The following is a 16,020-nucleotide window of genomic DNA, read 5'->3' on the forward strand; positions in this document are numbered from 1 at the left end:
AAAAGGGCGTCCCATTGAGAGAAACGTGACACCCACCTATGCTGACGACACATACAGTCCATCTGGACCTGATCGGCCGAATCCAAGGAGAATCAGTAATGAGGTGTTTGGTAGTAACCTGGCCGGGTCGTCAGGACTTGAAAATGAACGCAATTTAAGCGCAATGTTTGCTTTTTTTGGTAAGTATAAAAGAAGTAATAATAACCTGGGAACTGTCCTTTAATAGATTCCTGCGCGCAGGAACTATACTTTGTTAGATTCCTGCGCGGACTTTCCAGGCCATTTCTGATATACTGGTAAAACTCGAGCCAAAGCTGCATCACATGTTAAGAGTTGTGCTGAAAAGTCATATGGCTTCAGTATAATATTATTGTTCGCATTGCGAAAAGTTCGGTGATAAACATAGGGCACATACAGACAAGCTCTGAACAGGTTTTAGAAAGTTGAATACGAACCATCGATTGTTAACATTGACTGACTTAGAGACTGGTGACAATACTGGTACCGGATGGATTTATAAGCGTCTCATGAAGGTTTGCAGATAGAAAAAAAAAAAAAGAAAATGACTGTATAATTTTGTTTGTTGAACTGTTGGGGTACCACACATGATCTGTCAACTGTCTTTCTCATAATGCCTGGTCCTGCGGTTTGTACGCTGGACTGTCGTTTGGATTTATCGATGGTCCCGGGTTCAAACCCTGCCAGCTCCCATCCCCCGTCGTCCTGCGGGAGGTTTGGACTAGGAAGTAAACTATCTTCAACTCTGAAGGAACATCCGAAACATGTAAAACATTTTACAAACAAACATTTTATATATCCATCTTTTGCCTTGAATAAAATCTCTTTCAAAGACAGGACCATCCCTCCATTTCTTTAATATTGTCTTCCCATCGCTTTCTCTGTCCGCCTCTCCCCTAGAAATGCTTCTTTAGAAAAAGTCTTTACGAGTCCTGGGGACCTTGTGATATTTCGTGTACATTGCTTTAAAAAAAGGTGCCGTATTCGATCATTTGGAGTTAGGAAAAAAAAAGGCGAAACTTTAATAAGAAGAATGAAATAGGTAGTTAATAAAAACAAAAACTTAGATAGTTTCGTTTTTCGTCTGACTTTCTATCTTATAAATTACAGACGTTCTTTAAAAAAAGAAGATAATTACGATTGAAATTTTATGTAAAAGCAGGTCATGGTGGATGAGTGGTAAAAACTTGGCTTCCGAACCAAGGGGTCTCGGATTCACATAGATTTTTATTTCGAGGTTTTGAGGACGCCCCTAGGTCCACAGTTCTAATGGCAACTTGTCATTTGTTGGGGAAAGTAAATGCGGTTGGTCGCTGTCGTGGCCACATGACATCCTCCTTAACCGCCGGCCACAGAAACAGATAAAGTTTACATGATCTGCCCTATACATCGCAAAGTCTGAAAGGGGTCTTTCATATAAAATGAATTACCTGGAAAGAATGAGATGGAAATGTGAAGAAAAAAGTTACAATGTTACATCCCAACGTTAGTTTCTTTAACTGACCTAGAGAGCAGAGACCTTCAATTAGTTAAAAGAGATTGTGCATTGGAACTTTAATAAGGGCGGGGTCGTGTGTCAGATAGTCTCTCTTTCTGCTGTCGCCGGCGTCTAGTAGGTACTCTAAAAATCTCTTAGAGCCTCTTTGGCGCGCGATTGGTCCGTAATTAGAGTATCATGTGTACAGGCGTCAGTATCGCTGAGTTTAGTCACCCCCCCCCCAAAAAAAAAAAATTAAACTTCACATTTTTTAAAAAGAGTATTTAGGGTCGATTAGTTTGAAGTCACACTTTCATCTCTCAGTAAACATCCCAACACACGGGAGACTGCACGTAGGCTGGATTGTGTGTGTGTAGAGAGGACCTGCCTGCGTGTGGGTGCGCTTGTGTTTCCCTGAGGGAGGGCAGGGTTTGCGTCATTTAAGGTTACGACACAAAGTCAAATCTCTAGCTCTCTCGAATGACGTTAAGAAATGTACTCCCCCCCCCTCTTTTCCCAGCTTACCCCTCCTCTTGTAAATACTTAATATGATCAGATAGTGATGGCTCTGTAGATCTATGTGACAGATACAGGACAAAATGTGACATTCAAAAGATGGCGTATCCGGTTTTCACTCAACTATCCTATGAATTGAGACTAAAATAAAGTATATCCATCATGGCGCCATAGATGTAGACTTGTATTTTTGAAATGATTGAAAAGGTACATTGCCGATCTAATCATGTCACCAAGATATAGATTGTGCTTTCAGCTATCGTTGTATATGATATGAGACTTGCAACATTTTAGTTTTTATCTTCTTATTCTGCGCTCTTATTATCGAAACTAATCAGGGCCGGCTTTAGTCCGTTTTTACCAATTACTCCAAATTTGGACCCGCGCATGGCAGGGGCCCCGCAATTTATATTTATCATATCACTATCAATCATGGTTCTTGTCACATCTTTTAAGGACGTAGGACTTGAGTTAACATATTACTATATCGTACGACAGACGTAGCTTTGTAAGGCCTGCCCTGTAACTAACTGTTTAGATGACTAGGCATACTTCTGAGACGAACTGCGCACTAGGTTTCGGATCAGGCATCTCTCCATAAAATTAATTCTTCAATGGAGGTATTTTGGGACCTCTCGATAAAGCTTGCAGCTAGTGACACTCCCCAAGGGCAAAATTCACTTGTCCCAATTTTTAGCTTCCGGAATATGTGTTGTCATATTTTGTTGTATCCGGTTCGGAAAGTAAAAAAATTGTGCATCGGTCGTGTCGGGATAGCTTGTAGGGTATCGACTAGTTGGTCGTTGATGTAAGTTATGTAACTCTATTTTCTTACGTCCCAACTGTACCCCATGTGAGGGGTCAAACAAATAGCCCTCTATCTGAGATAGATTGAAAGATTCGAAGTGGTCAGAAAACTATATGAATATATTCGATAAACTGTGGTGTTGTAAAGTTCATATAACTTGTCTTAGGGAAATTTAAACTATAGCTTTGTATATTCTAATGGAATATAGTAACATCGAACGAATTGTTGACCGCATAAGATTCCTATATACACTTTGGTGCTGAGTTTAAATGCATTTTTTTGGGGCTGCCTATGAGTTTGTGTGATAACACAAACTCTCTTTGCAATCTTGTTATCAAATAGATCTCTGATGTCTGAACCGTCCAAAAAATAAGAATGATGAAGAAAAAATGTAACAATGCTTGGTGCTATTTTAATTAAAGTTAAATGTATTCTTTTCTTTATTGCCAACAGGGTTGTTAGTCCAGCACGAAATACTGGACACAGATGACGTCACGTGTCCTATTGAGATCCTAAACACGCCTGTGCCCAGAGGTGACCCAGACTTTGACCCCGAGGCTGAAGGGGATGAATATCTGCCTTATGAGCGGTCTGCCTATGACAAGAACACTGGACAGTCTCCCAACAATCCGAGACGTCAGGTAAGAAGGACACTGACCGCTGTGAATAGCAGCTCTAGAAGGTCAAGGTCAATCATGTGTTGTTGTTTTTAAATGATATATAACTTAAACACATTAAGTAATGTAACTGTCTTGCATCAAAGGTTGAGTGGCAAATTCTTCTCTCTATAGTCAGAAGCTGTCTAAGTTAGCATGTTATTAGACTGGTCTAGCTGGATGATGGTGTGGTGTATGAGCACTGGAGTCTCGTCTCGATAGTCCCAGTTCGAACCCCTCTAGCCTTCATTCCTTGGTGATTTGCGGAATATTGAGACTAGGATGTAATAAACTCAAATCTAAAGGAACAACCGAAATATATATAACAAGACAGATCAAATCTTTTATTAGCGTTGGTCAACCAAATTTTCATCTGGCGACCCCTATGCAAGTTCGCTTGATTTAACCATCAAGGAAAATCGTTCCTGACACCATACACTTCCTCATAAAGGCTAAATGCATTTCTAAGAATTTAATATGATTTTTTTTTTACTTCAAGGTTTGGTTCGAAGGCAATTATTAACACCTTTTACTTCACTCGGTTTCAATACACCCAAAAGTGTAAAAGTGAAAGACCCCTTTCAGATATTGCAATCTATGTGGCAGATTGGACCACGGTTAACAAAAGTTATGTTAGACCCATCGCAACGACCAACCGCTTTTACTTTTCCTCAACTAATGTAAAATACCCTATAGAGTTGAGTGGACTCAGAAAGTTCCTTAAAAATCCCCGAAAATCAAAATTCCTGTCATCACCAGGATGTAAACTAGAGACCCGTGTTTCAGAAGCGCACATTGTGATTTTAAGTGAGACAGATTGTGTATCCTTCATAAGTGAAGGATATTATTACGTTTTAGACCAACTTTTGGTAAGCGGACAGGGTTTGGACTTGTGACTATCGTGACGACACTTTGAAGCGCGTACCACACGACCATGCATTCATCCGTTTACATGCATTGTAATGTAATGTATATATTTTGTTGATGAATTACAATTTTTGTTAGGAGTCTTTAATTCTCCTTTATTTTTCACAAAATTTACGTGCAAAAAAAAAAGACGGACATCTATTATAAAATGTTCCATCTCTAAATGTCCAGATTAACAGAGCCTCCAGCTACATTGATGGAAGCTTCCTGTACGGTAATAGTTTGGTCCGCACAGAATTGCTCAGGCAGGAGAACTCCGCGAAGCTGGCGTGTGAGGACAAGTGGGGCAACTTCCCAGTCCACAATGATGTCAACTTGCCCTATCACCCTTACAGCTTCAAGTACAACAGATCAGAACATCTCTGGCGTGAGTAAAACACTTTAAAACTAGTTTTGTAAATTTGTTTGTAAAATGTTTTAGGCCCTACAATGCCTACATGTTTCGGATGTCCCTTCAGAGTTGAAGATAATTTATTACTTCCTAGTCTAAACCTCCCGCAGGACGACGGGGGATGCAGCCGGCAGGGTATTAACCCAGAACCATCGAGAAGTCCGATCTATAGTCCAACACGCATAGCGCTCTACCAGACAGCCACTTTTTTTGTTGTTTGTTTTTAAATTTGGTTTATGTTTTGTACTTTCCATCACAAATGAAGCAAAGCCTTAGCCTCTACCAAGTGAAGTGCTATTTACCAAGGCAGGCCTTAGGCCGATTGCTCCAAATTAGGCCCCGCGCCTGGCAGGGACGCCTCAATTTACATTTATTAGCATATCACTATCCAGAGAATCCGTCATGGCTCTTGTCACAGGCTTTTAAATATCTTTAATTAACACTTCAATGTTTGTCCATTTAGATCTAGATGTAGATCTAGAATCTAGATTCTAGTAGCCTAACGGAATTTTAAAAAATGGCGATATAATGGCCTACATATATACTATTAGTGCCATAATTTATTTACTTATTGGTAATACAGGTCTCGGTGATTCTCACGCTTTTGAAAACCCTGCCATTCTGGCGCTTAGTGTCATGTTCTACCGTTACCATAACAGACTGGTGGACCAGCAACTGGAGAAAGATCTGCAACTGACCAATGATGAGATGTTTTATAACACACGTCGGAAGGTCATCGCGACACTACAGGTCAGTTTACGATTTAACATTCCCGTGTTCATTCACATTGGTGTTGAAAAAATGTCTACTCAAGTCTAAGACTCTAGTTCTAGGCTCTACACTCTACGAGAACTTAGATCTAGATCTTTTCTAGTCTACTTACTTAACTTTAACCTACCCTACAGTTAGAGATCTCATCTCTATAGCTATTTATTATAGACTATAGACTCTATGTCTATATATTTTATTATATATAGATTTATAGTTTATAGGCATATTAAAGAGTCTAGAAATAATCTAATGTAGATGATAGATCTATAGATATCTATATGTATAGATATAGATCTAAATATCTAGATCTTTAGGCCCCTAAAATGTATAATTATATGATATGGACTAATCCATATTAGTAATTAGGCATATAGATCTAGATCTAGGTCTATATTACTCTATATGACAATAATAGGCCTATATGACAAACATGAGTCTTTAAAGAAGTTGAAAATCTGTTTGTTTTTTTTAGAGCTTTTTTTATTGTTTAGTAATATTTTTAGTGTTGGATGTAAACATCTAGACCCCTAAGTAAATTAATATAATATAGATCTAGATCTATATAGGCTATTCTAAATCAAGAGGTAGCCTATAGACTCTAAGTCTACATAGTAGGCTAAATTAGACCCAGAATGCCCAGATTTAAATTTAACTGTCAATGTGAAATTTAGTGTGACAAGACACTTGATAAGACGGCATATAGACTAGATCTAGAGCACTAGACTATAGCTGTTCTCAGTGATTTGAGTAATAATAATTTTAATATGTTCTGATCTTGGTTCTAAACTCTAAATCTAAATAAGGCAAGGGTAACTAACCCAAAGATGGAGGATGCAACACACGTAGGCCTAATTATAGACTCCCCCATTTTACCCTTTTAAAATGTACTTCATCATTATTTTTTTTTTCTCCTCAACAGAACATAATTGCCTACGAGTGGTTACCAAAGTTAATCAATAAAGAACTACCCCCATATACAGGTATGTAGGCCTACTGCACATACATTAATATATATAGGCCCATGTCTGCCTATATATAGAATCTATATAGGTCCATATTTATAGAATAATAGATCTATATAATATTTTCTAGATATAAATCTTTTTCTAGATAGGCCATTTAAAACAAGATTAAGACTAAGACTGCTTTATTGATCCTTACGGAAATTTGTTTCTCATATAAAGACAACACAACAGAAAAATACACATAAATACAACAGACAACATAAAGAGTTCATTCGGCGACTACACACAGGTATCTTGGTGCATTTCATGTTCCCTGATCAATGAGTGGCGGTGATAGAGTCTGACCGAGTGAGGTACGAACGAGTTTTTGTACCACTCCGTTCTTGTTTTGATTGACAGCAGTCGCCCACTTCGCAACGACCTGGTGTAGTTCTGATGGAGCGGGTGGCCGTTGTCTTCCAAGATTTTTTCGATTTTTCTTAGGCACGTTTGTTCAAAAAGTTCCTTTAAATGTGGTAATATTGTGAGTGTAATTTTTGATGCTTTTTTAATGATGAATTTAATTCAAGAATTTAATTCTATTAAAAGTTGACTGACCTATCCCCTAATCTCATTGCTTATAAACTCCAATGCTCCAATATCTCTATTTCTGTAATAAAAATCTAAACTGTCCTCTGTCTGTGCAGGTTACAAACCTTGGATCAAAAGTGACATCACTGACATTTTTGATGCTGCAGCTATCAACTACATCATGACACTTATTCCCAGTGCTGTCACTCACATGTAAGTTTAAGAAGTTTATATATCTTTTTGTTTTCCAGGCCTGGATTGATCAAATTTGATCTTGTACAGAGGAATCTGTTTCATTTAAAGTTGATAAAGAAAAAAGGAGCACAGTAAAATTATCAATTTCATTTACACATCAATAAGGGAAATAACTACTTAAATTAAGATTTGATATTCTGCAAAGCTACTTCCCTTGATAACTAAAGTTTTTAAATATTGTGTTTGTTTTTTTACAGTTTTAACATAAATACAGTAGTTAAAAATATTAGTAATTCAATTTATAGAGCGCTGTTAACAGCTTAAGGTGCTGTGACAACTTTACAAACATATACACGAGAGTTATCTTATCTTATCTTATATAATAGAGACGTTACTTCAAAAAAGAAGATGATTACCTTTTATGTGTCATGCATTTAGTCATGTATATTAACCAATGACTTAAATTCTGCCGAGTCACTGGTTTTTCTGGCTTTTTTAAAGTTACATCTAAATAGTATAATAAATTAGTAGGACTACCTAAATGTAGCTTAAAATTATCAGGCAACTCTTTTAAATTAAATGAATCTTTGTTCTTTATTGGCAGCTTCACTGAGCAGCTTTTCAGAATTTTTACTTAAATAAAATAAGATTAATGTTAAATTTGTTAACTCAGATTGATGGACAAGAACATGGAAAAAAAACAACTTGTAATTTTAGTGTACACAATACAGTACTGTACTTTATGAAATGGTGGAAAACATATAGAAGGCCACAAGTTTATCATAATATCTCTCTTGTTTTACAGTGAAAGAGGCAAAGATGGATGTCACATACGAAAGCAAAGACGTCTATGCAATACTTATTGGAGAGCTATGGTATGAAATTCTGATCTTGATTCATTAAAGTATTTTATGAAGTCTAGAAGTATTACGTTATAGTCACAAAAGAAAAATCAGGCTAACACTATACAAGTTTACTAACTGTCGCAAATATAGGCATATAGATCCATGCTATAACATTTTTGTCTACAGATATTTCACTTCATTTGGCTCTGCCCAATTTTAGCTATTTTAAGTGAAAAATATTTACAAGTCTTGTAATGTATACATTTTGTTAATGGATTTCAATTTTTAGTTGTCAGTTTAAATTTCCTTTTATCAGTACACATTTGTCACTTATTATTAAAATATTAACGTCAATGGTTAATAATTAACTTCTGTAACTATTGTTTTAAATATCTCAAGTCAAGGCCTGCCTTAGGTAATTGGAGACCCTATAGGTTAAGTGAATTAGGTAGTCCCAAATAAAATAGAAAAAAAAAATAATATAAAAAATTATGCAATGAATTAAAGCCTTCCTGCATCTATATATAAATCAACAAGTAAACAAAATTCATATAGAGTGATTCCTGTAGCGTTCTGTATGGCATCATGGTAGAGACTTAGAGCTGGGTCAATAGACAAGTCAAGTTTTGCAATTTTTTTCTTAAAATATTTTTTCTGAGTCCTTGCCAGGCCCCCGCCATTTGGAGGTTCAAGGCGCCTTTCTAGTTAGCCTATGTCTAAGATCGTCCCTGCTTAAGTCACTCTTGACCAGTTATTTGTTGAAAAGACATGATACATACTTCACCTTCATGTGTCTTTTAGTCTGTAGAATGATGGTGCACCACATATGATCTGCTGACTGTCTTTCTCCATTCCTCTGTCTTCTGCCTCTTTCAATCACAGGCCCGTCCATTCTTCAATATTTGTTTTTAGAAATATTATGTTACAATACATTTTCATTTCTAATTTAAGTTGTTGCATGTTGTTACAGGATGTTGTCTATGAAAAGGAAGATGGCGTCAATGAAATTCTTAAAGGTTTGGCTGCTCAGTTGGCTGAGAAAGATGATACCTATATTGCAGAGGATTATAGAAGTTAGTATTCTACTTCACTTAGAACCATGTTAAATATTTAAACCTATTGCTGTCTAATGTCGTAACTTATCCCTTAGTGTTGGTTGCTTGGCCTGTGTGTTATACACCTTGGACTGTAATCATTATTCTTCCAGGTTGAAACAAGGCTTGATTTTGTCTCCTGTTACTTTGTAAGGGCCAGGTTATAGATGTAATAATTGTCCTTTCTAAAAAAAAACAAATCTGTAAATTGTAAATAAATTTATCATAATCATTTTTTTTTGATTGAAAGATTAAAAAAAGTTTTAAATTCTGATATTCAATTTATCAATACTGGCATCATATTTTATACAAGTATTGCTTATGAATTATATTTATAATTATTTATTATATAATACTTTAAAAACAAAAAAAACTGAGACTGAATCATATAAATTTTTGTTTTTCTGCAAATTACAAGTCAGAATTCTTATTTTTATTTTGATAAAGTTAGAATTCATCTTCAAACCTCATTAACTTTTTATTTTTCAACATAAATTGTTTACATTTCTGTAGCATGTAAGTATAATAATTTAAAAATAAAACAACAAAAAATAGTAAAATCTGAAACATTAAAATTGAATGTTTTTCCATCCTAATAGCCATTTGAAAACGGATGGTAAAATAGTTGATCTGGTAACAGAATTATAATAAAATGAATACAAAGTTTCCCTATTTTTTATTTCTAAGACATAATTAAGATGTCTTCCTATTGACATGCAGCTTACTGTGGTGATACAAGTACCTTTAAGTCTTAAATTGCAAATAATTTAATAGTAATATAATGTACATAAGGCTAACATTTATACTCAAGCAAATCCACTCGATGTTTTCTTTCTCATTGTTGACAACACACCCACCTGACTATACTACAGTCCACTAACTGGCCAGATGCACTCTCTTGACCATGTGTCATGGTTGGCCACACATGCCGTCTAATAACTGTGTCACAACACTTACTTTTCGAAACAAAATGATAATGATGGGTTCAAAAAAGTCTTTGGCAAAACACTAGTACTGTTTACAATCCAAATCCAAGACTGTTTATTGATCCTTTTTGGAAATGTGTTAGATAACATGGACTCATTTTCAATTCAAAACAATAACAATCAGCATTCAACAAAAGAGAGCAGACACAACACACAGAGATGCCATTGAGTTGACTGCACAGAGATGTTATTGAGTTGACTGCACATAGATGTTATTGAGTTGACTGCACAGAGATGTTATTGAGTTGACTGCACAGAGATGCCATTGAGTTGACTGCACAGAGATGCCATTGAGTTGACTGCACAGAGATGCCATTTTGTTGGCTGCACAGAGATGTCATTGAGTTGACTGCACAGAGATGTCATTGAGTTGACTGCACAGAGATGTCATTGAGTTGGCTGCACAGAGATGCCATTGAGTTGACTGCACAGGGATGTCATTGAGTTGACTGCACAGAGATGTCATTGAGTTGACTGTACAGAGATGCCATTGAATTGACTGCTCAGAGATGTCATTGAGTTGACTGCTCAGAGATGTCATTGAGTTGACTGCTCAGAGATGTCATTGAATTGACTGCACAGAGATTTCATTGAGTTGACTGCTCAGAGATGTCATTGAGTTGACTGCTCAGAGATGTCATTGAGTTGACTGCTCAGAGATGTCATTGAGTTGACTGCACAGAGATGTCATTGAGTTGACTGCACAGAGATGTCATTGAATTGACTGCACAGAGATGTCATTGAATTGACTGCACAGAGATGCCATTGAGTTGACTGCACAGAGATGTCATTTTGTTGGCTACACAGCGATGTCATTGAGTTGACAGAGATGTCAATTTGTTATGCTATTTTTCAGAATAGTTACTGATATTTTCAGCTTATTTATGTTTGTGTTTATTTGTGTATATTGGATGTCATATATTATTGGAATGATACTGCAAAGATTATATATTTATTTTGAATATGTTTCAGGTAAATTTTATGGTCCAGTGTACCACACCACCACAGATGCTGTGCTTTTGACTATAATGAAAGGTCGGGATTATGGTCTGCCAGATTACAACACTGTCAGGAAAACTATGGGCTTGGAGGAAAAAAACAGTTTTGAGGAGATTAACCCACAACTTAACAGGACAAACCCAGATGTAGGTTATTCAATCTGCATTGTTTTTAAATATTGTTTTCCAATAGATAAGCTGAGGTTTGCATGGTATAACTTTATAGCCTTAATTGAATTAAATGCCATATATTTCTGTAGAGGATTTTTTAATAAACAATATAAACTTTCTGACTCTGATCCAGCAATACTTCACACAAGTTCTAAGCATGTCTAGTGCTTGATCTTCTTATTTCTTATACTTTATATTAAGGATATATGATGGGAGAAGCCAGCATAGTCTGGGAGGACATGCGGCACTTCCTTGTGGTGGAGGCTGCCCAGGCTATTATTGCAGTGCAGAAGGTTTGAGCCTCTTAGGCCCTCAAGTGGAGTCTGATGATGATGATGATTATAATGATCTTTAGGGCATCATTTCCATATCTTGATATCTATTTTGTTGCCCCTACTTTGATCTGCAGGATTCCTAAAAAAAAAAAAGAAAGGCATCTAGTTTGTATATAAAATGCCACATCAATTTTATAATAAATCTCAATTCTATTTCTAGCATTCACACTTTATAAACACAGTTGCAATTACTATTCAATATTTTTTCTTTAGTATGAATTTATACTATGTTGACATTTTGTGTTGCTAAATGGTCAATGTTAATTTTGGTCTGTTGTGATTCTTATAGAGAAAGAGAGAGAGAGAGGCTGTAAAGATAGTGATTGTTTTGGTCTGTTGTGATTCTTATAGAGAAAGAGAGAGAGAGAGAGACTAAAGATAGTGATTGTTTTTAAGGAAGTTAGCTTCTGATGAAGTGACTACTAATGCATTGTCAAAAAAGTTATTACTTACCTTTGTGGTCGAATATTATACAATATATCCTAATGATTCTATTGATTTTATTCTTGACAGTTAATCAAAGAATTTAAGCAGCTACATAGAGGGGATATAAAAAATGTGGACATGTTTGTTGGAGGGATGCTGGAGACGACGTCTGATGGTCCTGGGGAGCTTTTCTCTCTCATTCTGTATGATCAGTTTGTCAGGCTCCGAGATGGAGACAGGTTCTGGTTTGAAAATATGGATACTGGGTGAGTAGATAAACTTCTGTGCTTTTTATTATTGTTTTATTTTGTGTAATCATAATATTAAAGTAAATTAAAGCTCACCTTTCAGACCTTGCGATATATAGAGCAGATGATGTTAAAGTAATTTCTTATTTTAGCCAATGCTTAATGAGCAGTGTGTCATCTGGCTAACACAAAGACCAACTGCCTTTTTTTTCCCCAACTAATGTCAGGTACTCATTAGAGTTGCGTGGACTCTGGGGTGCCCTAAAAATCCCAGTCTTAATAAAGATTTGAATCCAGGATACCATTTTCAGAAGCCAAGCGCTTAACCAGTCAGCCAACGTGCCCCCAATCATGATTTAAGGAGGAGGACTAGCAATCTATATAAACAAGGAATACTGTAACGCCAATAATGTGAACATCAGGAATAAAATTTGTGACCCTAACATTGAACTTATGTGTGTCACACTTAGGCCTTACTACTTGCCTAGAGAATTCACCCAGGTGTGTGTTGTTGTTGTGTACATACCACCGACGGCTGACACAGCGACTGCGTCGGAAATAATTTTTGATGTGCTTCACAATGTACAATCAAAACACCCTGACTCTGTTTGTATCGTAACTGGAGATTTCAACAACCTAAATATTGACAACACACTGTCAAACTATTGCCAGTATGTCTCCCTCCCCACAAGGCAGGGCAGAACGCTCGACAAATGCTACGTAAACATTAAGCAGGCTTACAAATGTAAAAGTTTGTTCCCACTTGAAGAATCTGACCATGTATTTACTCCATCTTATACCAAATTACAAACCTACTCTTAAAACTACAAAGAGAGTTATAAAAACGGTCAAGATGTGGTCTGAAGAGGCTGTAGAAAAACTACGAGGATGCATTGAGAAAACTAACTGGGAAATCCTTATTGAGAACTGTCCAGACATAAACGAACTAACAGAAACTGTTACCTCATATCTATCATTCTGCGAGGAGTTAACAATTCCAACAAAAACAATACAAGTCTATGGAAACAATAAGCCCTGGATGACCAAAAAAATCAAACACCTTATTACTGAAAAGAAAACAAAGTATATGGCTAGCAACGAAGAGTTTATAAATGCTAAAAATGAACTGAGAAAAGCAATAATTGAAGGGAAAAAAACATACAAAGAAAAAATTGAGAATTTCTTTGCCAAGAACAACTCAAAACAATGCTGGGAGGGATTAAAGAAAATAACAGGCTGCGCCTCAAAACGAGAACAAATTTTAGTGGCTGATGATGAGAAATTCGCCAACGAACTAAATTATTTTTATTCTCGTTTTGACAAAGAAGATTTTGTTGATCTACACAAAGAACTTTTCAACACTCTGTCCAAAGGAAAACAAGAGCCCTACGTCAATTTTGTAACTGAGGATGAAGTGACCTTGTTATTTAAAAGAGTAGACGTAACAAAAGCTTCTGGACCAGACAAAATTAGTGGCAAGCTGATCAAGCTATGTGCGTAGCAAATTTCTTCTATCTTCTGTCATATCTTTAACCAGTCATTGCAAACGTGCGTAATTCCAAACATCTGGAAAACTTCAGAAATCATACCAGTGCCTAAGAAACCAAAAATAGATTGCTTAAATGATTTCCGCCCAGTAGCACTAACACCTATTGTTATGAAATGTTTTGAAAAATATATACTTAAACAACTTGTAGCAAAAGTCAATAACAGCCTAGACCCTCACCAATTTGCATACAAAGCAGCTAGAGGAACTGAGGATGCCATTCTATTGCTTTTGGACCATCTTTATAAGCATCTCGATATACCCAAAACATATGCACGAGTCCTCTTCGTAGATTTCTCCTCGGCTTTCAATACCATATAGCCACATCTAATGATAAACAAACTGAGTAACTTAAATGTAAGCCCTTACTTACAAGCATGGGTTCTAAACTTTTTAACCCAACGGCCCCAGTATGTTAAAGTCAACAACACCAAATCGTCAACTCGAGTACTATGTACGGGTGCTCCACAAGGTTGTGTACTTTCTCCTGTGCTATACACTCTTTACACTAATGACATAAGAAGCATCTATGACTCAGTTAAACTCATTAAATTCGCTGATGATACTGCCATAGTCGGTCTTATTTCAGGAGACGAAACTCAGTATCGAAGCTCGATAGAAGAGTTTACAAACTGGTGCACCGACAACTTTCTAGAACTGAATGTAACAAAAACTAAAGAACTTATAATAGATTTTAGAAAGAAAAAACAAACTATACGTGAACTGCAAATAAACACTACATCTATAGAACAAGTAAAGGCATATAAATATCTAGGCGTTATCATCAACAACAAGCTTTCATGGGAAGACCACCTTGGAACTCTGACAAAGAAAACAGCCCAGCGACTCTTTTTTCTATACAAACTCAACAGTTTTAAATTAAACAAGAAGATCCTTGAGACATTTTACGGCGCAACTGTACAAAATCTGCTAACATACGGAATAAGTTGTTGGCAAGGCAACGCCTCATCTAAACTGTTGCAACGTCTAGAAAACATCATTAAAAAAGCATCAAAAATTACACTCACAACATTACCAAATTTAAAGGAACTTTTTGAACAAAAGTGCCTAAGAAAAATCGAAAAAATCTTGGAAGACAACGGCCACCCGCTCCATCAGAACTACGCCAGGTCGTCGCGAAGTGGGCGACTGCTGTCAATCAAAACAAGAACGGAGCGGTACAAAAACTCGTTCGTACCTCACTCGGTCAGACTCTATCACCGCCACTCATTGATCAGGGAACATGAAATGAACCAAGATACCTGTGTGTAGTCGCTGAATGAACTCTTCATGTTGTCTGTTGTATTTATGTGTATGTTTCTGTTGTGTTGTCTTTATATGAGAAACGGGTCCTTGTAATCACAACAAATTTCCGTAAGGATCAATAAAGCAGTCTTAGTCTTAGTCTTAGTCTTAACAGTTGAAAATTTAAAAAAAAAAGAATGTCATTAGAAATATTATACAATTAATGTTCTGATTTAATATCTAGAATATATGTAAGTGTCAGTAAAGAACAATTTTGTTTCTGAGGAGATAATAATTGTCTGAGAAGGAAGGGGGTCAATCGATTAATTGAATGTTATATCATTATGTTGACATTGTGTTACAGATTGTTCACTGCAGATGAAATTAAAGAAATCAAGAATACCACTTTAGCCAAAGTTATGATCTTTGCAATGAAAATTGATGAGAACTTAATTCAATCTGATTTATTTACAGTTAAAAAAGGTACAGTGTGATAGAGTTTTTTAAGTTTCATGTTTCCTTAGAGCATTAACTCTTTCTCTCTCCGTAATTATTTTCCATGTTCCGATGGAATTATCTATTTTGCTCATTTGTATTTCACTACCTGTTCTGATTAAACTTCAACACCTTTTTTGCATGTTATCAAAAATGTTTTATTTGTATATAACTAAAGGGGAATCTAAGCATCAATAATATTATTGTCGCTTCGGATAAAAGAATGGGCTCAAATAAATGATGGTATCTTTGATTAGGAGAGAAAAGTTGATGTAAAATTCATGTATATATTTGTTTTTGTTAATTTTTTTTGCATTAAAAATATTAGGCGTATATC

The 16,020-nt window shown here is 36.0% G+C and overlaps 1 protein-coding gene across 2 annotated transcripts in view; it reads left to right on the forward strand.

The window, feature by feature from the left end:
• LOC106070912 (dual oxidase 1-like) overlaps nucleotides 1-16,020 on the forward strand; it is a 41,589-nt gene that overhangs the window by 10,900 nt on the left and 14,669 nt on the right. For both annotated transcript variants that reach the window (XM_056045799.1, XM_056045798.1), the window contains exons 4-14: nucleotides 6-179; nucleotides 3,273-3,460; nucleotides 4,574-4,769; nucleotides 5,377-5,543; nucleotides 6,484-6,544; nucleotides 7,216-7,312; nucleotides 8,100-8,169; nucleotides 9,110-9,212; nucleotides 11,192-11,364; nucleotides 12,237-12,415; nucleotides 15,553-15,671. In XM_056045799.1, the coding sequence (XP_055901774.1) occupies nucleotides 6-179; nucleotides 3,273-3,460; nucleotides 4,574-4,769; nucleotides 5,377-5,543; nucleotides 6,484-6,544; nucleotides 7,216-7,312; nucleotides 8,100-8,169; nucleotides 9,110-9,212; nucleotides 11,192-11,364; nucleotides 12,237-12,415; nucleotides 15,553-15,671 (1,527 nt within the window). The remainder of the gene's footprint in view (nucleotides 1-5; nucleotides 180-3,272; nucleotides 3,461-4,573; nucleotides 4,770-5,376; nucleotides 5,544-6,483; nucleotides 6,545-7,215; nucleotides 7,313-8,099; nucleotides 8,170-9,109; nucleotides 9,213-11,191; nucleotides 11,365-12,236; nucleotides 12,416-15,552; nucleotides 15,672-16,020) is intronic.

Source organism: Biomphalaria glabrata, chromosome 11 (assembly GCF_947242115.1).
Source record: "Biomphalaria glabrata chromosome 11, xgBioGlab47.1, whole genome shotgun sequence".
Classification (NCBI taxonomy): domain Eukaryota; kingdom Metazoa; phylum Mollusca; class Gastropoda; family Planorbidae; genus Biomphalaria; species Biomphalaria glabrata.